Raw genomic sequence first — 23,134 nt, 5'->3', positions numbered from 1 at the left:
GGCAACTGTGGTCAATTTCAAGCTACCAACATATTTAACACCCAGCTCACAAAACTCTTGAAAATTTAACAATTGCCTGTGCAAGCCTGTACAAGCCAACCTCATTACACTATCAAATCTACCCAACGAATTTTGAAATGTGTGCTGACATCCATACTTCACAGCTGAAAAACCTGAGCTAAACTAACCTGTGAAGTTACTAACCCCTTGAGAGACAAGCCCACAAAAGGTCTACAGTGTTAGACACCAGGACTGGATCTCTACCAGGAAATGTGAGGAATATTCTTACAAAGAGGTCTTTCTCTTAAAACATTCTAGTTCTCTGACTTATCCTCAATACCATAAAATAAATATCTCAGAAGCATGACAAATTAAAAACTGATGTAGCAAAGCCACACTAAAAAATTTTTAAAAGATACTTTACCAAATAATCTCCAAGCCAGTTCTTTACTTCCTGGAAGCTGTCAGATATGTTTTTTTTCTTTTTTTTTAAAGTAGGCTCCAAGCCCAGCGTGGAGCCCAACACAGGGCTTGAACCCATGACCCTGGATCAAGAGTCAAGCGCTTAACTGACTGAACCGCCCAGGAGCCCCAGAAATGTCTTAAACTGCCTTGGATGCAATGCAATAAAGGAGCTTTTACCAAAACTGCTTTACATGAATCCAAACACGAGTAAACAGACAAATCCAAAGGGGTCGTTACATAAAATTAGTAAGCAGGACTCGAACAATGGTACTGCCATTAAGAAAAAAAAAAAAAGAAAAAGAAAAAAAAAAAGGACTGGGTAGCTGTTCTAGATTAAAGGAGACTAAGAGATGAAGAGAAAGAACCTAAATGCAATTCATGATCCCTGCCTGATCCTTCAACAACAGGAACAAATGTTCTAAGGACATAATATGGTTAACAAGGGGAACTCAGATATGGGCTCTCTAAACATTAGGCCAGGGGTCAGCAAACTTTCTTATAAAGGGGCCAGATACAAGTATTTTAGGCTTTGCAGGTCATATATCACCTGTCTTAATTATTCAAATCTGCTCTTGTAGTGCAAGGAAGACATAAATAATGTTTCAATAATACATTATTTACAAAAACAGCCAGTGGGCCAGATTTGGCTGTAGTTTGCAAATCCATACATTAGAAAATATAACCTAGCTAAATTTTCTGATAGTGGTAAGTACATGGTTACCTGGTACTACATGGTTACATGGTACTACATGGTTATATGGTAATATAAAAGAGAAGTCTTCATCTTAAGAAACAGGAAAATATAGAGGTGAAATGTTATGACAACTATACTGAATTCTGAAATGGTTCCAAATGGTTCATAGGAGAGAAAGATAGAGGTAATACAAATGTAACATGTTAACAGTTGGTGAATCTAAATAAAGAAACTATGGATCTCAGGGATGCCTGGGTGGCTTAGTCAGTTAAGCGCTGCCTTTGGCTCATATCATGATCTCAGGGTCCTAGGCTCAAGCCCAGCATCAGGCTTTCTGCTCAGTGGGAAGCCTGCCTCTCCCTCTCCCCCACACAACTTGTGCTCTCTGTCATCTCTGTCTAATAAATAAATAAAATCTTAAACAAAAACAAAAACAAACCATGGTTCTTTATCATGGAATGTTTCTAACATTTATGAGGATTTAAATATTTCAAGATTAAGAGATTAGGGAGGTGAGAGTGCCTTCAACTGTGTGGTATTATTAGTACGTTTCTCTGTAATGTGATATTTATCAAGGGGAATCACCTCTCCACCAGCTTGTCTTGCCCTCCATACCATGAACAGCTGGTTAAACGCAAACCAGGATAGCCTAACACGCTCTCTCTCAATGATACCACCCCTGCTTCCAAGAGCTGGAGTAGCCAGGAAAACAAAAATGGTCTACCAGGTGGCTGGGCTGCTCTTGTTTACCCTGCTGACCTCTGGTCCAAGCATTGCTGCAGGGTCTGTGATGGTAGACATGACCTCGTCGATTAATTCCATTGGAATATCCCCCATAACTCGGGGTTTCTTGGCCTCCTCCAAGGCATGAGAGTCATTCATTTTCCTCTTTTCTCCTGTGATGATCAAAATAAAAGGGCAAACAATGGATGATCTTAAACACAAAGCAGGTAATGCATGCCCACTAATTTAATTAACTTTCTGTGAACACTGATGGGCATGGAAGTCATTCTCCATTTATCCAGGGAAGGGGCAGCAGTGGAAGATGGGAAAGAAAAGGGAGGACGTCACAGTAACTGCCAACCACGGATCTATTCTGAATATTTTCTATGATAATTTTTTTTATTTGCTGTATGAGTTATGAAGGCATGTATTTGCTCATATGCAAATGCAAGGGTGATTTCAATTATCATGATTACTAATCTCTACATTTAGTCCCTTTGTGGTCAAAGAACATGGTCCATATAGTAACAAAACACCAAAAATTTTTGAATCTTACCTGAGAACGTAGAATACTACCAATTATTTGTAAATGTGTTGTATCTTCTTGAAAATAGTGTGATTTTCTGACTTTTAGCAATAATGATTTCTGTACATCCATCAGATTAAGCTTACTAATTATGTTTTCAGGGCTTCTATATCCTTAATGATAGCTGTGTCAACTTGAACTAGGAATTATTCGGAGATGTTGCTTTGAGCCTTCAACTATTTGTTGATGCGGTTATTTCTCTTTGTGGTTAATTCTCTCATGTATGTACGTATGTATACATGTGTGTATGCATAGTATGTGTATATTATGTATACGTGTATATTATATGTGTATGTATGTGTATATTATGTATACACCTATACATATTTGAATGTGTATGTGTATATTATGTATACGTCTATACCTATTTGAAATATACGAATGAAATGTTTTATCTTTCTGGTGAATTTAGTTTTTTCATTATAAAATAACCTTCTTTATCTCTCACAATGCTTTTTTTTTGCCATAAAATGATACCTCACAAATGAGCAGGGCCATTCTCAACATGTCATGTGCTGGGACAGGCCATGAAAAGAAAATTTTCCTCCTTAGATTATGTGGTGACTTTTTGTCCTTTCTACTATCATGTTTGGCTCTCCCTGCCATCATAATATGGATTTATTTTTATAATTAAAAATTTAAACATGTTTTAGATGTTCAAATCTAATTATTCCCCATATCTGAATCCTACTAAGTGCATTTCCACAGAGCATTCTCAACATCTTTAGTTAACAGAACAGAACAAGGTAAAGTACCTTATCTATAAGAGAAGCTTTCAAAAACATTATGTCACTTACTAAATGGCTTTTGTTGAGTTCTTGTTTTTGTAACTTTTTTAGTTGTTATTAAAGGTAAATGAGAATATTTTCAGTCATCTGACCAAGAAGCTTTCAAGTTCCGTGATTCCCCAAGAGTAATGTTATGAAATACTTATTTTGTAGCTGAGGTTTATAAGTAATATGCCCCAGAATTGATACACTGCTAATAAGAGTTATGGTAAGAAAGTATCTGAGGCTATATTCCAGCTCACCAGCAAAGAGTTTTGGGACTGATTAGTGATGCCTCCTTCAGAAGTGAGAGAGAGTAAACGATGTCACATACGCTAAATATGTGGTCCCACACTTAAATTTTTCTTCTTTCCCTTGCTTATGCCACTTCTTTAATGTCAAACTTTGGTCATACCCAAGATTTGTTTGATGTCAAGTCTGTGGACAGAAATGCAACCTTCAAAACATTCTGTGACTGTGAAATGCATGTAGGATTAGGAGATGTTTTTTGCCCACATGACTATTACATTAGTGGCCAAATTCTTTGCATCCTGGTATCCACACTCTGCCATATGACTTTGCGGTTCTCCCTACAAAAGAAGCAGAGCACATTTCTCCACCCCTCGACTCTGAGTTTGACCGTGTAATGGCTTCAGATGACAAAATAAGGCAGAAGCGATGCAATACCAGTTCTGAGCCTAGGCTTCAAGAAACTGTATATATTTCTACTTGTTCTCTGATGCTTCTGGCCTCTTCAGAAGGACATATTCTGCCCCAAGAAAAAAAAAAAAAGCAGCCCAAGGATCCCAGGAGGAGGATGAGAAGTATGTGGAACAGAGATGTTCCAGCTTAAGTGTCCTAGCCAAGCCCAGAACAGAGCTCCCGGTCAACAGGGAGACTCATGAGCAAGCCTAGTAAAGACTGAACGAGGTTGGCTGAGATCAGCCACCTTCCAGCAAACACACAGCATGAGTGAGCTACGATAATAAATGACTACAGTTTGAAATCTCTGCGCTTTGGGTTCCTTTGTTACATAGCAATAACTAACCAGTATAGCTCAACGTGATTTTCAGCCATTGAAATCCTGGACATGCACAATTTGTAGTTGGTCTAACTCTACCTATGGCACTCCCCAGATAACAGAACTTCTACAGCAAATCATAGCCTCTTCTTATGCCCGGTTAAGAGCTTACCTGGGTTTGCCTCAAGCCCAGAAGAGCCTTTGCAGGAAGGACTGGTGCTCCCTCCATTAGGTTGCTCAAGAGAAGATGAGTTTGAATTATATGAAATGGTCCCAGCTACAGGAGGTGGACTGATGACTGGCCCCAAAAAGAAAAAAAGGTATTAGGTGACTCCTTTCTTAGGCAATAAGGAACCAACTGTACATGCAACCATCCCATTCCTGCCTAACACCACAACAAAGTCATCTTCAAAATAAAAGCCATGGAGGGGTACCTGGCTGGCTTAGGGGATGGAACATACAACTCTTGATCTTGGGGTTGTAAGTTCAAGCCCCACACTGGGTGTAGAGAAGACTTAAAAATAAAATCCTTTAAAAGTTAATTCATTGATGAAAATAAAATAGCTTTGGGGCCAATGTGAGGATATAATAAAGTAAGTAACAGATTATAGCCCACTGGATAGAACAAGGAGATCTGAGTCCATATTGAAAAAAATAATGAAAGAATAAATAAATAAATAAGTAGGCAAGAAGGCAAAAGTCTTCCTCAAAGGAGAACACCAATAAATAAAAAGGAAGGAATGATGAATGTTAAGGAGGGAAAAACAAAACAAAACAAAAAACATTTGGCGCCAGCATATAATAATTGATTCAGGTTAGAATCATCTGTGCCGGCTAAACCTTGGGAGTATAATTTTCATGAAGACAGGATAATTTCAAAGTATCTCTCCACAAAAAACACTTTATTGCCAAAGGAAAAATGGTTAAAACTACAGCAGAGAAACCATGAAAAGGCCACCGTCGCCAAGTGACCAAGCTTATCCCCGCAAGAAGGAGAAAGGCCAACATCATGTGCCTCATGAAGCAGCACAAAAATTGCTATAAACCACATGACTGAGATAAGAGGCACAATGGAAAGCAGCTACAGATTAGATAATAATATTGCATCAAGCTTAAATTCCTTACTTTGATAACTGTGCTGTTGTGAAGTAAGAGAATGTCCTTGTTCTTGGGAGATACCCACTGAGCTCAGTAAAGGGGCATGACGTTTGCAACTTTCCAACAGTTTAGGAAAAAAAAAAAGAGAGAGAGAGAGAGGAGAAGATAAAGCAAATATGGCCAAATGTTAATAAGTAGTGAATCTGGGGAAAGGAGATGCAGTATGCAAGATTTCTTTGTCCTACTCTTGCAACTTTTCTGTAAGTTGGGAGTGTTTACAAATAAAAAAACTTCTCCGTTTTGTTTTATAAAGCCATTGTAGGAAATAGGACGTTGCTTTGAGAGTGTGCCACTGATCTATAGCTAATGGGGTGAGAGCAGATGAAGGACACAGACTTTCTCAGTGGCACTGGTCTCAGACAGGACAGAGTAAGGCAGGGCAGCCGGGTGCCCAGAGAGAATGCTCAACTAAGTTTCAATGCAGCCACCATTAAGCACCCAGAGAACGTTCTCAACAGCCAATAAAGTGATGGAGGACGTGAATGGACCAACAGAGGCAGCGTTCCATAGGGCTCAGAATACACTTAAAGTGTCAGGCTATGTGGCTTCGCTTCCAGGATACAGGCCTTCTGAATCTCAAAGTGCGCTGGAGTGATTCCACACAAAGAGGAACTCCGGTGACTCTGAAGACATCTGAGTATCTTGCAAAACTTCAGAGCCATCATTACAAACGTCATTTATCACAGCTGCAGAGACGTGCAGACATGCCAATTAAGTAGATGATTACACTCTTCCTTCCCCTCAGAGAACACACTGCAATTACAGAAGAACAGGAAAAGGCAGCCTGCTTCTGACAGATTTGGGTAGTATTAAAGAGCACAATACAGCTCAACTGGGTTACAACCTTCATCACAGAAATAAATGTGGAATCCCGAGAGTCAAGAGACAACGTCCGCCTTCTCCATCCTGTGCTACGGCACAGAATGTGCTGGAAGCCAAACAGACTGGGAAGCACTCTGAGCAGGCGAGGGTCAAGGGCAGTTTTCAGAGGGAGAGGAATCCTCTTGGAAAGAGCCTCCAGAAAAGAACAAAGCCGACCCTGCTGTCAACTTCAGTTGTCAGCTTTGCTGTCCCCTGCCCTAAGGAAGGCGCTGTGTTCTTCACGGTTCCACCCACAGGCATTTGCCGGCACATCTGCAGCACATGCCAGAGCAGCACCGCAGGCTAGTGGCTCGAGTCCGGCTCTTCACGAAAGGAAGCAGTTAAGGAATCCTACAGCTCTGCCTGTGGGCCCACCTGGTGCTCTTCTCGCAGCTTCTATTTCTCATCTACATAAAGGGGATAATAATATCGACCTCTCAGGGTTTGTGCTAAGGCTTTCATATGAAGCAAACTTCATAGGGAAGCACTTAACAGAAGTTATGTTATTATTATTGTGGAAAATGGTCTCTCACCACCCAAGAGTCAAACTCAGAGGAGACAAGGCTTATAGAAAAACAGGGTTAGGATAGCAGGAGTTAAGTGCTGTATGACAGAGCAGTTCTCAAATACTGCTGCACATCAGAATCACCTGGGGAGCTTTTAAAAGTCTCAATGTCTAAGCAAGACCAATTATATCACTCTCTTGGGAAAAGCCTCAGCAATCAGTATTATTTTAAATCATCACAAGTGACGCCACAGGCAGACAAGTTAAGAGAACCAAAGATAAGATATATTCAAGGTTCTGTGAAAGTTTGGAAGAGTATGGAAGGCACAGGAAGAGTAAGGAAAAGGTTTGTGGGAGAGATGTCATTTGAAAACCAGATGAGATCAAGATAAAGTGAACAACACAGGGACAAAGAGCGCAATGCAGGGGATATGCCCAGCTACACAGAAAACACGTCCTGCCCATGCTAAAAACGCAAGCCTCTAAAAACGAGAATTCAAACAAAAAGGATCTGATCCAAGCGAAACTACCTCATTCCCTAAGTACTCTGCTTGGTAGGGATTTAATTATATCTGCATCCAAACTTGGGCTCTAGATGAAAAAAAAATTTTTAATCACCTTCTCAAATGTATTACGTGGAGTGAAAGAAGTCAGACTCAGAAAATGGTGTACCATACGATTCCATTCATAGGACATTCTAGAAAAGGCAGGCTCCAGGAACAAAAGCAACACCAGTGGCTGCCAAGGCTGGAGGCAGGGCAATGAACGGACAACAGAGGGTTACAAAGGAGTTTTCTGGGGTGAGGCCACTGTTTTGTATTTTGATGGGACTGGTGGTTATACAGCTGTGTGTGTTTGTCAGAATTCACAGAACCATGTACTCAGGAAGGTGACTTTGACTATAAATCTTTTTTTTTTTTTTTTGCTGCAGGCAAAAATACTACACACTGAGCTAGATACACTGAAAACTGACATCAAAATTCTGCAGTCTCCTTCCCTGTGGCCACATATAAATGACTGCATTGGCCTCTCTTGCTAAACTTCTCCAGAGTCTTCCAAGTGTCAAAGGCGGCAATACAGATCCTCTCTCTGGGATCAGTGTGACTCCAGATGTCTCATGTCTCTTCTTTTGTCAAAATGATGCCACTCAACGCAATGCCAAGGGTGCTCTAGCCCCACTGGGAAGGATCTCATGACCTGAGATTCAAGACTGCTCCTCTCCACTCACCTCCCTACCTTGATCCATGAGAGTAACTTGATGCACCACCCAACAGACACCACAGATTCACAAAGCAGATCAAGACTGGATTCCCAGGCATATCTGGCCATGGACGGAGACCTTATGTGTCTTTAAAAAGAGCCAGCATTTGACTACATAGCCGAGCTGTGTGGTATTTTACACCTCTTATAAAATTATAATGCGCAAGTTAAGCAAACCCACTAGTACAAGGAGGAGTTGATTTTAACTGATTTGCACCTGCGCTCCTCATTAACAGAGATGCAGATACAAGATTTGCTAGAGTGTTCCTTTTTTGCTGGCTCTGTTCTTCAGTGTTTTGACAAAAAACGCAAATAAATGCAGAGTGAGCTGTGACTAACACTTCCCAATTGTTCTCGAATTTATGCAAAAAGAAATTTACCTGTTTGGATTCCTAGCTGGCTGGCTCTGGAAGAGGCTGAGAGAAAATCCTGATCCCAGATAGGAGAGTTTTGACTATAAACTTCTTCTTCTAACATGGACAGGAACCTAGGCACCAAGAGTAAAAGCAACAGTAAGATAAAAAACTAATGCACTACCAGAGGGAGAAAAGCCCTAACCATCTATGGCAAGCATCCCAACATCAGCATCTCACTTTCAACTCAGAAAGACGCTCATGAATGATGACTCGGATGATGATCTGTGGGCGGCTCCAGGATATCAAATTTTAAAAATGCATTTCTTACAAATTTATTCTCTTCTGATTCTGCATGGTTTGACATGATAGACTGCACAGTGTTCTATCAGTAGGAATGCTGTGCACTGAGTACTCCTCAACCTCAGAGCAAGATTTCCATCATCTGGGACACCTGGGTGGCTCAGTGGGTTAAAGCCTCTACCTTTGGCTCACTCAGGTCATGATCCCAGCATCCTGGGATTGAGCCCGCATCTGGCTCTCTGCTCAGTGGGGAGTCTGCTTCCTCCTCTCTCTCTGCCTGCCTCTCTGCCTACTCGTGATCTCTTAAATAAATAAATAAATCTTTAAAAAAAATTTTTTTCACCATCTATGTAGCTGTCATTACCACTGTCATTGTCTATCCCAAAAGCTCATAGTTATCAAGTGCTTGCCATGTGCCTATACTCTTCTATGAACTTCTTATCAAATCCTCACATCAAACCAAAGAGCCACATATTTTATTTTTATTATCACACATGTATATAACTCTTACAAACACTGTTCTAAGTGGTTGATGTATTATTAGTTCAGGTAATCTTCTTAAAAAACCTATGACACAGAATCCATTATTATAGCCATTTTACAGAAGAAAAAAACTTAAAGCACAGATATTAAATCACTGGCACAAAGTTCCACAATTAGTACATTACAGGGCTAGGATTAGACTGTGGTTGATTACTATGTTATAGTTATAAACCAAATGATCTGAAAGTTTAGGGACACACAGAAATCACCTGGAGATCTTGTTAGAAATATAGATAGCCAAGCTCTACCTGGGCTTACTGAAAAGGAGTCCATAAGAACAGGCCTAGATCATTAAATTTTGATGAAGTATCTTAGACTTATGTACACAAAAATTAAAGAATTATGATTAAAATACCAATACAAATCTACACGTCTGGTACTGGAATACCCTTCTACAAGCCTCTTTTTAAGGCACATACATTCTAGTGGAGGAATTTAAAAAAAAAAAAAAATGGCTAAGAGCCTGGGCTCTAGAATCCACTGGCCAAGCTCACCACTCAATTTCTGTGATCCTTGAAAGAAATTCTTAGCTTTCCTCTTTCTCAGATTCCACTTCCATAAAACAGAAATATCAACAGTAATTCCTGCAAAGGGTCACAGTGAGAAATAAGCTAATGTTCAACATAAAATGGTATCTGACCCCCATGTAAGTGTTCCATTCACCCATTCAACAGATACTGGCTGGATGTCTACCCTGTGCCAGGCACTGTGTTAGGTGCTGTGAGGACAGAGTGAACATCTTGCCCTCATGAAGTTCACGCTGCAATGATGTAATAAAGGTTGAATATGATGAGTCCACTATCCTGTATCTGAAATTCTGAACCCCAAAAGCTCTTTAAAAATGATCTTCCATGACCCATTTCATAACAATCTGATCTGAACATACATAAAACTATTTATAGTTTTTACGATTGTAAGTAGATATGATTTAGGGGGACTGTCCCTATTCCTAGAACTGAGATATATAAAATAAGTGTCATATTACCTCTACAAAATATTTTAAATCTTGAATTCTGAAACACCAGTATCAAGGTTTTGGACAACTGATCAAGGATCAGTATCATCATCATCATTATCCCTATCACTAAAAGTACCACAATTCTTCTCACCTATCAATGCCTGCATGATTTTAAATGATTTCAGGGGTGGGAAATGTTTATTTGTTGAAGTGAAAATAGGTGGGGAAAGGTCCGAGGGGTCTTCTTACTTGCTGCTCAGATTAAATCTCAGATTCAAGAACAAGGTACCATTTGAATGAGTACCTACCCGTACACGATAGTTTAATTCACGGTTTATAGAAACTGCATGAGTCACTTCTACTTCCAACCAAGCCACCATTATGCTACATGTTAAAACATTTTGGTATGTTTCTTACCAATCACAGAAAGACTGACAGCAGTAGGAGGTTAAGAGCCTTACTGAAATCACATTGTGATCTTGCTGAGGAGAAAGAAAGTGCTTGAGGCCTTTTCTACCCTTCCTTTTTTACACAGCCCTCAAGATTTCCTCAACGGCCCTTCATCACAGAAGTAAATTTCTTTTCCTTTTCTAGGCTCCTTCTCTCAGTAATTATATGATCAGAACACTCTTTCACAAAGCCTTGCAGAGACTCACCAAGGATGAATGCCTTTACTAATTTAGGAAAAATATTCTATATATCCGTATGTGTGTGTGTGTGTTTTATCTGTATATACGTATATATAGTTATTATCATAAAGAATAGTTTCATGCAATGACATGAGAGCTTACTTTGTGTACAGATACGATTCAAAACTGTATGTAGAATAAAAGAACAATCCATGGCGTAAAACAAAAATCTCTAAAAACACAAAGTAGTTCAGAGTGGTAGGGCTTTGGGGGGCGTCTTTTGCTTCTTTGTTTTCTCTTAACCAAATTTTCATCAGCATGCACATTTATTTATCACTTTTAGGGTAAAATATAGATACTGAACCTTTCCAATAATAATCTTGTAAGTTGGTAGATGGGAGGAAAGGCACAAGTTTTGTTTTTGTTTATTTACATACTGATTTTTTTAAAGATTTATATAGTTGAGAAAGAGAGCACAGGAGCAAGAGCAAGGTGGGAGATGGGCAGAGGGAGAAAGAGGAAAGCAGACTCCCTGCTGAGAGATACAGGACTAGATCCCACCACCCTGAGATCCTGACCTGAGCGAAAATCAAGCGGCAAATGCTTAACCAAATGAGCCACCCAAGTGCCCTAGGAAAGGCATAAGTTAAAGCCAAGCGGAAGAAAGGGCCCATATGAAGAGGAGGAAGATGAAGATGTGAGCCCTGCAAATGCATGTGAGAACCACAGCCACCTCGGGGAGTGGTATGCAGCCAGGCACAGCTCTCACCCTGAGCCGGCACCGAAGACTCTAACAGCACCTTAAGCTTCCATGTGCGTGATTCTATTGCCAAGGCTAGAGGTATAAATCCCCATCAGCCTCCATGTTGTCATATTCAATGACAAGGGATTTAAAAGGAGAAGTGGGTGGTAGCTTTACCCTACCATTAGTAATAGAGAAGAGAAAAAAAACAGCATTGATTTTTTAACTCAATAGCATAAGCATGCCAGAACTATGGGATGAAGGAACATAACACACTATAATTAGCAAATATCTGCAAGAAGCAAAATGAAATTGCTATGGGGGAAAAAAAAAAAACCCTGTTACTTTGTAAGGTAATTAAAATTTCTCTTTAAGTATTATAAAAGGTGGAGCAGGGGGGAGGGTCCTCTTTGTGCCTTGGCTTAGACACAGAGAATGACAACTATAAAAATATAAAATTCTGTTTATGTGGCAGATGTAATAGAGAAATAAGAAAATTGCTCTCGGGTGCCTGGGTGGCTCAGTTGGTTAAGTGTCTGCTTTCAGCTCAGGTCACGATCCTGGAGTCCTGGGACTGAGTCCCGCATCAGGCTCCCTGCTCAGTGGGAAGTTGCCTCTCCCTCTGATCCCCTCTCCTATCATGCTCTCTCTCTCTCTTTCTTTCTCTCAAATAAATAAATAAAATCTTTAAAAAAAAAAAAAAAAGAAAGAAAGAAAAGAAAAGAAAATTGCTCTCAATCTTGAAGGAAAGGAGCTCAGACCAGTGAAAAGGCAGCTACTAGATATGAGAGCATGCATAAGAGATCCTAACCCACTTAGGGGCAAGACCCAAATGGCAGCTCCAGTACTTCTGAACCTTCTTTCCTGGAGAATACCAAAATGTTCCTGTCATGCCTCAGTCTCAGGAACCAGCTGCCTGAAGAAAACACTGAAACTCAGGATGCTAGGATTTATGTGCAAATATCAGGCGTTCAGCTAAAGCTCACCAGAATTACCCACGACATCTTCTACCCACAGTTCAGGATTTGTGTTAAACTGCAAAGGAATTTACAGTTAATTTCTAGCAAAAAAACATTTTTGTGGTTGTTTTGGACCTAACTTATTCTTAAAAATTAAAGCTATCTTTCCTGAGAAATAAACTGGGTAATCCAATTAACAGTAACTTAATCATAAAAATCTAGCTTCCCTACTAAAACAGGGCATCATCAGTACTTGCTTAAAATATGTAATACCTCTAAATGTTCTTCTCTGGGGTGCCTGGGTGGCTCAGTGGGTTAAGCCTCTGCCTTCAGCTCAGGTCATGATTTCAGGGTCCTGGGATCAAGCCCTGCCTCAGGATCCCAGGATCTCAGGATCTCAGGATCTCTGCTCAGCAGGGAACCTGCTTCCGCTCTCTCTCTGCCTGCCTCTCTGCCTACTTGTGATCTCTCTGTGTCAAATAAATAAATAAAATTTTAAAAAATAAATAAATAAAAGTAAATGCTCTTCTCAGGGCGCCTGGGTAGGTTAAAGCCTCTGCCTTCGGCTCAGGTCATGATCTTAGGGTCTTGGGATCAAGTCTCACACTGGGCTCTCTGCTCATCGGGAGCCTGTTTCCCTCTCACTCTCTGCCTGCCTCTGATCTCTCCATCAAATAAATAAATAAATAAATAAATAAATAGAATCTTTAAAAATAAATAAATAAATTGGGGCACCTGGGTGGCTCAGTGGGTTAAAGCATCTACCTTCGGCTCAAGTCATGATCCCAGGATCCTGGATCGAGCCCTGCATTGGGCTCTCTGCTCGGCATGGATCCTGCTTCCTCCTCTCTCTCTCTGCTTGCCTCTCTGCCTACTTGGGATCTCCCTCTCTGTCAAACAAATTAAAAAAAAAATTTTTTTTTTTTTTAAATAAGTAAATAAATAAATAAATGCTCTTCTCTACACCCGCAGTTCTCAATGGTGTGGAAAACAAAGTCTCTATCGAACCCAGAAAGCCCTTTCCAATGATATCTTCTGCCTCCTTCACCAGAAGCGCTGGTCTAGGCAGAATGCCACCCACGGAATAAACTGGCTCACTCACAAGTCGACAACTGCACCCTCAGCCCCTCATGAGCAGTCAGACTTTTAGTTTAAATTTTTGGTTCTTAGCACTGAAAATGCATTTCCCAGGCCAAGAGTCCAGCACTGAAACTTCTGATTCCTTTAAACACATTTCCTTCATCTGAAAAATATTTAAGTGATTATTTCTCTGTTAGAGCTCTTGCAGGTACCAGAAGCAAGGTGCAAACGAGTTGCATACATTCTACAAAAAACTGAGCAGAGGCACAGGAAGATCATTCCGAAGGGAGCCTATTCCGGTCCAGCCCTGCTCTTGGAGTCTAGTTCACAAAGAGTAAGGGGGCAGGCTAACTGTAGCTGAGGCAGGAGTGATTCACCAGGCTTCGAAAGCGTTGGAGATGTGGGATGGGAAAAAAGATCCACTTGAGTTGTCCTGCCGAGTAGATGGAAACTGCTCTGACCACTCCCCCCATCCTCCTCTAGCTTCCCGGCAGCTAAATACACCAAACAAAGCACTACCCCATTGCGAGACCCAGAGACCAGGATCCAGGTGGGATGAGCTGGGGCCAAGGGAACCATGTCTGCAAGCAACACAAATTCACACCAACAATGGATATGCTCGTTGTGCAATACCAAAAAAGACCCACAAGGGGAGCTGAGAAGGAGAGGGTCCCTTCTTCCTCTTCCCTGGGATGACTTTGCTGGCATTCCTGATCTCCTTACTGATACAGGCTTCGGTGTGTGTTTATCAATCACAAGCTCCAGGATCAAAGACCAGCAAGGGTGCTCTCTTACTTTGGGAAATGGGTGAGGATTAAAGTTCGTTTTTCAAGTGGCAGTTTGTCTTTCTCCTGTCTCGCTTGTTCCAGGAGCTGTCGTCTCATGACTGTGAAGACTGAGCGCAGCAGTGTTCTCCCAAACACCTGGGTGGTTTCGTACCGAGGTAGACTGTCACAGAACTGGGGCACGTTGCAATAACACAGCCACCTGTGATAAGAGGAGACAAGCACCATCAATATCCCTTAAACGCCCAGGTCCTCTGACATGTCCGATGATGGTGACTCTCCCACCAGTAACCACAGCAGAAGAAACTAGAGCTCAGTGATAAGCAGTAGTATCCCTGCCAGCTAAGGAACCTTGGGAATTAGAGGAGCTCGCCTGTATACAAGCACTAGGGTCCAGCTCTAGGAAAACCATCCCATACTGCAGCATCATGCAGTGAGTCCTGTGGTCAGACAGTCCTGGGGTCAAACCCCTGCTTTGCCATGACTTGGAAACTGTAATTATGTTCTTAAGTCTCTAGGTCCTTATCTGTAAAAAGGGGACAGCAATAATACCTACTTTGTTGGGTTGGTACACCCATGCCAGGAGATACTGTATGGAGAGTACACACTGTAATTCAAGTTTCTGGTACATAAATCGTAGTTTAAATAAAAGAAGAAATTAAAGGGGAAGCTGAGGAAGTCCCGTTTGTGAAAGACTCAGAATTCCACCAACTCGTTCTCTGAGTAAAATTTAAAATGCCTACACAGCACTCACATACCCCTAAGCTTTGGTGGGAAGATAAAGATCTTCAAGACTATTCAAAACTCAGTCAAAACGCAGGAAGTAATAAGCTTCACCATCTGTCGCTTAGGTACATTTTCAATGACTCAGTCTCTAACCTAAAAATGCACTTCAGCATTACAGAAAGCTGGACGAGTGCCCAGGCCCAGAGGGAAACCAGAGGCTTTCTTGAGATCTGACCACAGTCCTGGGCTACGTTGGCTATGTAGGGCACACAATGCAGAAAGCTCCCTCAGCCAAGAGGAGCTGGAGAATGAAAGTTTATTCAAAATCAGCCCTCTTCCTTTATGGTCGGCCCGGATGCAAGGTCTCAAATTCCCAGGACCCAGTCCCATCACTGTAGAGTGGGGGTCAGAGGGTGGAACCAGACCAAGGCTCAGAACCTCAGAAGATCCTTACTCCTTGGTAGCAGAGCCAAACATACTTTTCCAGGACAAGACTGCTTTCTAAAAATGAACACCTCTGCTCTCTGTGAGCCTTCCTGATCTTTATAGTGGGAGAGAGGGCTCAGAGAGACCCAACTGCAAATGGGAAGCTCCTGACGAACTTTCAGACCCTTAATAAAGAGTGGAATAACAGTCACTAACTCATGCTTATTGCTTTCTTTATCTTACTCTGTATCACTTCATAGTTTCCCTGTGTGTATGATGGCAGTGGTGGTAGTTCCTCTCCCGAAAACACAGTTTTCATTAGTTCAAGTTCACCTGCCTAAATTCAAAATTAACCTTAAAATCCTGCTACTATTTCTATACTTCTCTCAGCTTTTCTGTCTAACAATTTATACCCAATGTAATTTTATGATTACCAATTGGACATCTTAAGTGTCACTGTATCTTGTCAAAATCAGAACAGTGATCCTGGTAGCGGACAGCTAGCAAGAGCATTTACTTTGTGCTTCGTACAGAACTGTATCACCTTCAAGGCCAGCCTCAGCTGGATGTTAGTCTGTGGCCATTTAATGAGGTTATAAGATATCTGGGGCTGAAGGGAGGCCAGCTCCCGAGTGACTAATTATGAAATGACAAACGTTAAGAGTTAAAGTTACAAATTTTAATCATCAGAAACTCAGTTTCATGAGACTTGGGCCATCTCAAGACTATAATGTAAAAAATATGTCCAATTTTCTGTACTGGAAGATTAAAGATTCTCAGGATTTAGACCAGTACTGTCCGAAACAGCCGTCTTTGCTGCTGGGAGTGTTCTGTGATCTGTGCAGATAAAAAGGCCACCAGCCACATGTAACTACTGAGCATCTGAAATGTGGTTAGGGCAACTGAGGAGCTCAACTTTTAATGGCATTTAATCAATTTAAAATTTACTTTTAAATGGAAACAGTGTGAAATACTTCTCCATGAAACATAACTTTACTGCTCTGGTAGGACTCCATGTACCTTTGACCATTTAAAACTGAGGAAATGAACTGAGATGTGCCATAAGGATAAAATACACTTTGGATTTTAAAGACCACACAAAAGAAGGTAAAAATGCATCATTAATAATTTTTCACATTGATCACACAGTGTAATAGTATTTATATCTTGGGTAAAATAACACGTTCCTGAAATTAATGTCCCGTGCCTATTTACTTTTCAAAATGTAGCCACTAGAAAATTATAAATTACATTTGTGGCTCACACTATGGGTCTATGGCAGGTGCTGATTTTGAGTCTAAAGAGCATTTCCATCTGTGGAGGGGTCACAGATGTCCAAGAGTCTATTTAAAACTGATGTTATTTCTGCTATAGCAGTGGTAGGTTATAAATATTACCATAAAATCATGAAGTGCTATAAAGAAGTGCTTAACAGGCCATGGAATCTTCCCAGGGTAAGGGAAGGCAACGCAGATTGTTACTGCCTAGTAAAATGTTTCAAGTAATAGACTTCCATTCATTTCCTCTGAAAACCATTTTACAGACCATAGTTGATACTTCTTAGCTTTGTTTTGACTTCCAAGGTTAATTTCATTTGATCAATCTGTTAAGGTGCATGGGATGGTAAGACAGACTGAGTCAACGGATAGTGTCTGGGTGCTACTTTAAATAAATGACACGGTCATCAAGCGGGGTGGGACGGAAAGAAGAAATGGGAACTCGTATGCCTCGTCTCTGCACACACACTCCTCCAAACACTGGACCGTAGGAAAAGATTTTACCTAAATGACTGGTTTCAGGTCTTCTAAAAACCAGTGAAAGGATAGTTCATTCATGTATGTATGACTAATAAAAATGGCATGTGTATGCAGCAAATAACTCTCTCAGAGTTTTGAGAGCATCATGATGATTTCCAACCACCTTGTTTTCTTTAAAATGTTAACAGGGGGCGCCTGGGTGGCTCAGTGGGTTAAAGCCTCTGCCTTCCACTCAGGTCATGATTTCAGGGACCTGGGATCAAGCCCCTCATCAGGCTCTCTGCTAGCAGGGAGCCTGCCTCCCCCTCTCTCTCTGCCTGCTTCCCTGCCTACTTGTAATCTCTGCCTGTCAAATAAATAAAAATCTTAAAAAAATAAAAATAAAAAAATTTTTTAAATGTGAACAGACCTGGAGAACTTGAGCACAAACCATGTCATCCTACTTGCTGGAATGAAAATATCAAGGTATATAGGAATTAAGTGACCTGTCCTAGTTCACCCCAACTCAAGGCTTGGGGGTCTCTTACCCCCTAGCCCACTGTTCTTTCCATGTTCCTGCTGTGTACTCTCCTAGACTTATACGCCTAATGATGACTGCTTAGTCATGCAACAATGGTTACATACAACTGTTTCACCAAAATCAACTTAGTTATATCCTACTTGCACTGTATTCTTACAAAACAGCTCCCCAGTATAGGGGTGACCGTCACACCTTTCAGAAGATCTGCACAATTCAAAGTCTAAAACTAATTATTCACCACTTCTAGTAGCAGATTCTGCTGGTCAGATGTATTTGAAAAAGTCACAATCTTCAGGGGTGCCTAGGTGGCTCAGTCGTTAATCATCTGCCTTAAGGCTCAGGTCATGATCCCAGGGTCCTGGATCAAGCCCCGCATCCCACTCCCTGCTCAGTGGGGAGCCTGCTTCGCCCTCTCCCACTCCCCTTTTTTTGTATTCCCTCTCTTGCTGTCTCTCTGTCAAATGAATAAGCAAAATCTTAAAAAAAAAAAAAAAAAAGTCGCCATCTTCGGACACTTTACTTTCTGGTTATTTCTTCATGGAATTGTATTAATGCACCATCTCAAAATTCAGGAAACTTCAAAACACTTGTCCAGATCTTTTTCTAAATCCACAGTGATTTCCGGGGATATATACTTCCATTAATTATTATCATTACCTATAGTTAGCATGACAATATCAGATATTTTCAGTATGTAAAATATTCGTATTTTTCCTTCACTCAGAACAGAGAGGATTAAGTCATTTAAGCAATTCTACTGTTCAATCTGCACTTAATTTTTTATTGGAAAACCTTCACAGGGTAGCTATGCGATAATCATTCTCTGAGTCTGGTCTCTTCCACAGAGAATCCGACTTGCCCCCATTTCCTTGCTGACGTACAAGCTCCAGAAGCTTTCAGCCCCTTTGTTCTAACCGCTACAACTGCTGTAAATTATATGCTGAACCAGCATTACAGGTCCTGAGGTTCACTTACACATCAAGATAAAACCTGGTGGTGCCTGCAGCCTGTAATATTACCCATTTTTGAGAAGATGAGTATCGGTGAGACACCATGCTGTAGTGGTGTGTGGTTGACTAACATCCTAAGGGCTCATGACAGTGAGGTTTTACTCTGAAACAATTACTGCTTCTCATAATTTTCACAGGTTGCTTCTCTGTACTTCCCTTTCTTCATCAGTGTGGCGTGATCACGGGCCAGCGGGGGAGGTGAGCGTCGTCTACCTTCATTTCCTTATTTATTATTAACAGAGGCTCTTGTCTCCATTGCACCTAGAAATCAGCAGGTTTCGGAACTCATCGGGGTATACTCATTCCAGTCTCTCAGCAGGATTCTCTTCACCGTGGCTGGACCCCACTCTTCCTGCAGCCCTCAGCCCGTGGCCCAAGAGGCTGGGCTAGAAAGGAATCTGCTGTTGTCTTTCTGTTCCCTGTTATTTTAGTTTCTCAAGTTCATAGTCAAATACTGAATCTCTCCTTCAGTTGTACACACTCTAGCTTAAGAGTCCCACGCTGGCAGCAACTGAGTTTTAGAGAACAAGTGTGGGAGGAAAACAATGACTAGCATCTTCCTACCACCCGTCCTGTGTGCCAGACGCTACACAGAACACTCAGGGTATTCATGAGACTCGGACAGACGAAGACACTGAAGGTCAAGGAGGTGAAGTGACTGGTCTAAATCATACAGAACGAGGGAAGGATGGAGCTATGATTCAAACCCACTGTTCATTTCAACGTTCCATTTCTAATTTTACTACTCCTTAAGTATTTGCAAGTGCCACCCATTTCTTGGTAATTCCCAAATGCTACACAGTACATATTCTTACTGTTTTCTAAAATACAGTAATACCTCCCATGCTGCTTTACATTTAATTCTCCTTCTCGATGAAACAATTTTTCCTCTGTTAAGAGTGGTAAATACTTTCAGAGGTCTGGCTTTAGCAAATATTCAGCTTAGCCAATTGTTCACAGATGGGTTTAAAAGACAGACACACAGAGATTTTTTAAGTAATCCCTACACCCAACGTGGATCTCGAACTCATGAACCCAACATCAAGACTTGCACGTTCGACTGACTGAGCCAGCCAGGCGTCCCTATATTTTTGATAGATTATCTTAGCCCTTACTATAAATGACATTTAAAATAATATAGGAACTATATTATTTCATAAAAAATTCTGAAATGAAAGTATAGAAATAGGTAATTTTAAAAAACTGATAAAGAAATCTGTAATTCCTATAAAAGTCCATTAGTATGAAAATACTTTATAACTCAAATTACATATCTTGTAAAAGAAAGGAGGAGAGGAAAGGGGATATTACTCATGAATATTGGGTCAATAATCAAAGAGGAAAACTCATCTTTTTAAAAATTTTTTTTTAAGATTTTATTTATTTGACACAGAGAGAGAGAGAGAGAGAGAGAGAGATCACAAGTAGGCAGAGAGGCAGGCAGAGAGAGAGGGGGGAGTTAGAGTCCCTGCTGAGCAGAGAGCCTGATGTGGGACTCGATCCCAGGACCATGAGATCATGACCTGAGCCGAAGGCAGAGGCCCAACCCACTGAGCCACCCAGGCAACTGGAAAACTCATCTTAAACTATACTCATTCCTACTGTTAGAGAAAATAACCTGGAAGGGTGCCTGGGTGGCTCAGTCAGTTAAATGTCCAACTCTTGGTTTCAGCTCAGGCCATGACCTCAGAGTCTCCTAAGATGGAGTCCCCACTTAGGCTCCATGCATAGCAGGGAGTCCTCTTGAAGAGTCTCTCCCTCTGTTCCTCCTCCTGCTCATGCACACTCTCTCTCTTTCTCAAATAAATAAATAAATCTTAAAAAGAAAATAATAACCTGGGTACAAGCGCTCCTCAGGTTATAAAAAAATTGCCTACTTTAAGTCAGGAATACCTCCTGAAGCAAGCCTGATATGCCAGTAAAATATAAAAGGGGGTGGGGGTACCTGGCTGGTTCAGTTGGAAGAGCATGCAACTCTTGATCTCTAGGTCGTGAGTTCAAACCCCATGGTGGGTGTAGAGATTACTTAAATAAATAAAGCACAAAAGGGGGAAAGTTATAAAATGGGAATCAAGTCATTCTCCTACCTAAATGAAAATAAATGTAGGTCATCTTACTTTGTGTCGCCCATGTTTAAGATTTTTAAAGTCAGTTCAATTATTCTGCAATTCAAAAACAGTCAAAACAAACTCCTATGTTAAGGGAAAAAAACATGCAATCCAAGAATATTTGCACAGCCCTGATGTCCACCAACAGGGAAAGAGTTGGGCAAATTACAGTACATCAACTCAACTGACCATAATGTAACCAGTAAAATGTTTGATATGCTGTTAAGTACGGGGACAAACAGGATGCAAATTCTATAGATTTTTTTTTTCATTCTAAATAATATAAAATAGTTAGAGGGCAAAGACTGGAAGACAACATGTTTAATGATACCGGTTTCATCATGGTGCTGGGACTAGCGTGACCTTTCCTTCTTTATAAAAATTTTTTAATGCTATTATATCTGTGGTCATTGTTTTCTTGGTTTTTTTAAATGAGTGAAAGTTTCTGTATAATCATTAAAGAGTCACAGTATGGTTACCTGGATCAGTGATGTTCAACAGAAATATAATGCAAGCAACACAAGTTATTTTAAATATTCCAATAGTCACACTGACAAGGTAAAAAGAAACAGATGAAATTAATTTAACATAACTTAACTGAATACATCCAAAATATTATCACTTAAACATGGAGTCAATATAAAAAAACTACTAATGAAATATTTTATTCTTTTGTTTGTTTGTTTGTATATGCTTCGAAATCTCAATTCACACGAGCCACATTTCAAGTGCTCCGTAGCCATATGTAGCTATCAACTATCAAACTGGATAGTATAGGGCTAGCTGGTTTGGATCCCTCACGCCTCAAAATATCATGGTATTAATAAGAAGTTAAATTATATAAACATTCTCTCTGAATTGATGGAGTTACCACAATAACTGGGCAACCCTCTGCTTGTGGGGACAAGTAGTAATTTTACGTCTGCAATGGGTTCTAAGAGGCCTAAAGAAAAGAACTTGTCATCAAATTACCTTGTGTAGTTCTCTTTGTATCCAGAAATATCATCATTGGGAGATCGCAGTCTTCGTTGAGATGGTGCCTCCAGATGCCAATAGTTGATGCGGTTTAGGAACATTTTTGCCAGCTCAACAATTGTTTGCCTTTCTTTGGATGGCAGGTGACTAAATTTGTACTGTACAAAATTATTCACACCCTGAAAAGGAGGGAAGGCAATTTATTCATACAGCTATGCAATCATACTAATTCTGAACACCCACACAGTCAGTGCCATTGGTGGCTATTAGCTAGAGAACAGACATTTCTCTATTCACAAAAATCTCTTCCTTTTCCCCATTAGAAAACAGGAATGCCCAGAGGGAATCCGGCCACAGATCACAGTGGATGAAAAGTGACAAGACAGAGAAGCTGTGGGTTGCTATTCTATGCCCGCTGCAATCCTCAAGCATTAAAGAGAAAATCAGAATCACAAACTGAAAAGGTCAAAACCTATTAAACAATAAAACAGGATTATTTTGCAGAATAATTCTTGCTGCACTATCCATATAGGACATCATGTATATGTCCATCATGTATATGAAGTTCTTGGATACACATTACACTTTTACATTACCAAAATTTTAATCAGAAAACTGCTAGCATGTCTTCCACTGAACTAAAGCATGACAATTTAAACTGCTTACTATCACTCTTTTAGTTTCAGCAAGATTACCAAGAAAAAAAAATCTTACTCAAAATCATGAGCTTTTAAAAGAATTTGCAGATTAATTCAATGTTTCTGTGGGACACTTCCAGCTAATCCAATTTCATATAAATTCTTACTGAATAGAGTTTGGAGACAAAAGTAAAATTTCTTCTACTGAAAACGGACTGATAAAAATACATTTATTTGTATTTGTAGAGACCCTGATGTCCTATCTTCTGTAATCATTCTCATCAAGAAATTCAGTCAAGAGTATCTGAGATTTCTTTAGCCAAGAATGGCAGGCTAAAAAGTGACTCTGAGGAAAGACACAACACCTCACAGAAAAAGTCTATACATGTCAACAGATTCCCCAAGTAAACCGGTTTCTTTCCAGGAATCATAATGTAACAGGAAGTCAATTTCTGGATGCAAAACCTCATTTCTTTTTTGTGTTTTTTTGCTTGACTTACAATGTTTTTGACAATGTTCCTGAATTCCCTCACCTCAATAGGCTTTTTCAGACAGTCCCAAACAAAAGGACAAAGACTTAAT

General features: G+C 40.4%; 1 protein-coding gene across 1 annotated transcript in view; it reads right to left on the bottom strand.

Moving 5' to 3' along the window:
- The window catches only part of KAT2B (lysine acetyltransferase 2B), a 102,786-nt gene that overhangs the window by 25,553 nt on the left and 54,099 nt on the right, over positions 1-23,134 (bottom strand). Inside the window, exons 5-9 of the mRNA XM_044252535.1 lie at positions 21,912-22,093; positions 14,403-14,594; positions 8,421-8,527; positions 4,429-4,554; positions 1,919-2,055 (exon numbers count right to left, since the gene is read on the bottom strand). Of these exons, the coding sequence (XP_044108470.1) occupies positions 1,919-2,055; positions 4,429-4,554; positions 8,421-8,527; positions 14,403-14,594; positions 21,912-22,093 (744 nt within the window). The remainder of the gene's footprint in view (positions 1-1,918; positions 2,056-4,428; positions 4,555-8,420; positions 8,528-14,402; positions 14,595-21,911; positions 22,094-23,134) is intronic.

This window comes from Neovison vison, chromosome 6 (assembly GCF_020171115.1).
Source record: "Neovison vison isolate M4711 chromosome 6, ASM_NN_V1, whole genome shotgun sequence".
In the NCBI taxonomy this organism is placed as follows: Eukaryota; Metazoa; Chordata; class Mammalia; order Carnivora; family Mustelidae; genus Neogale; species Neogale vison.
This window is presented reverse-complemented; position numbering and strand designations above follow the sequence as displayed.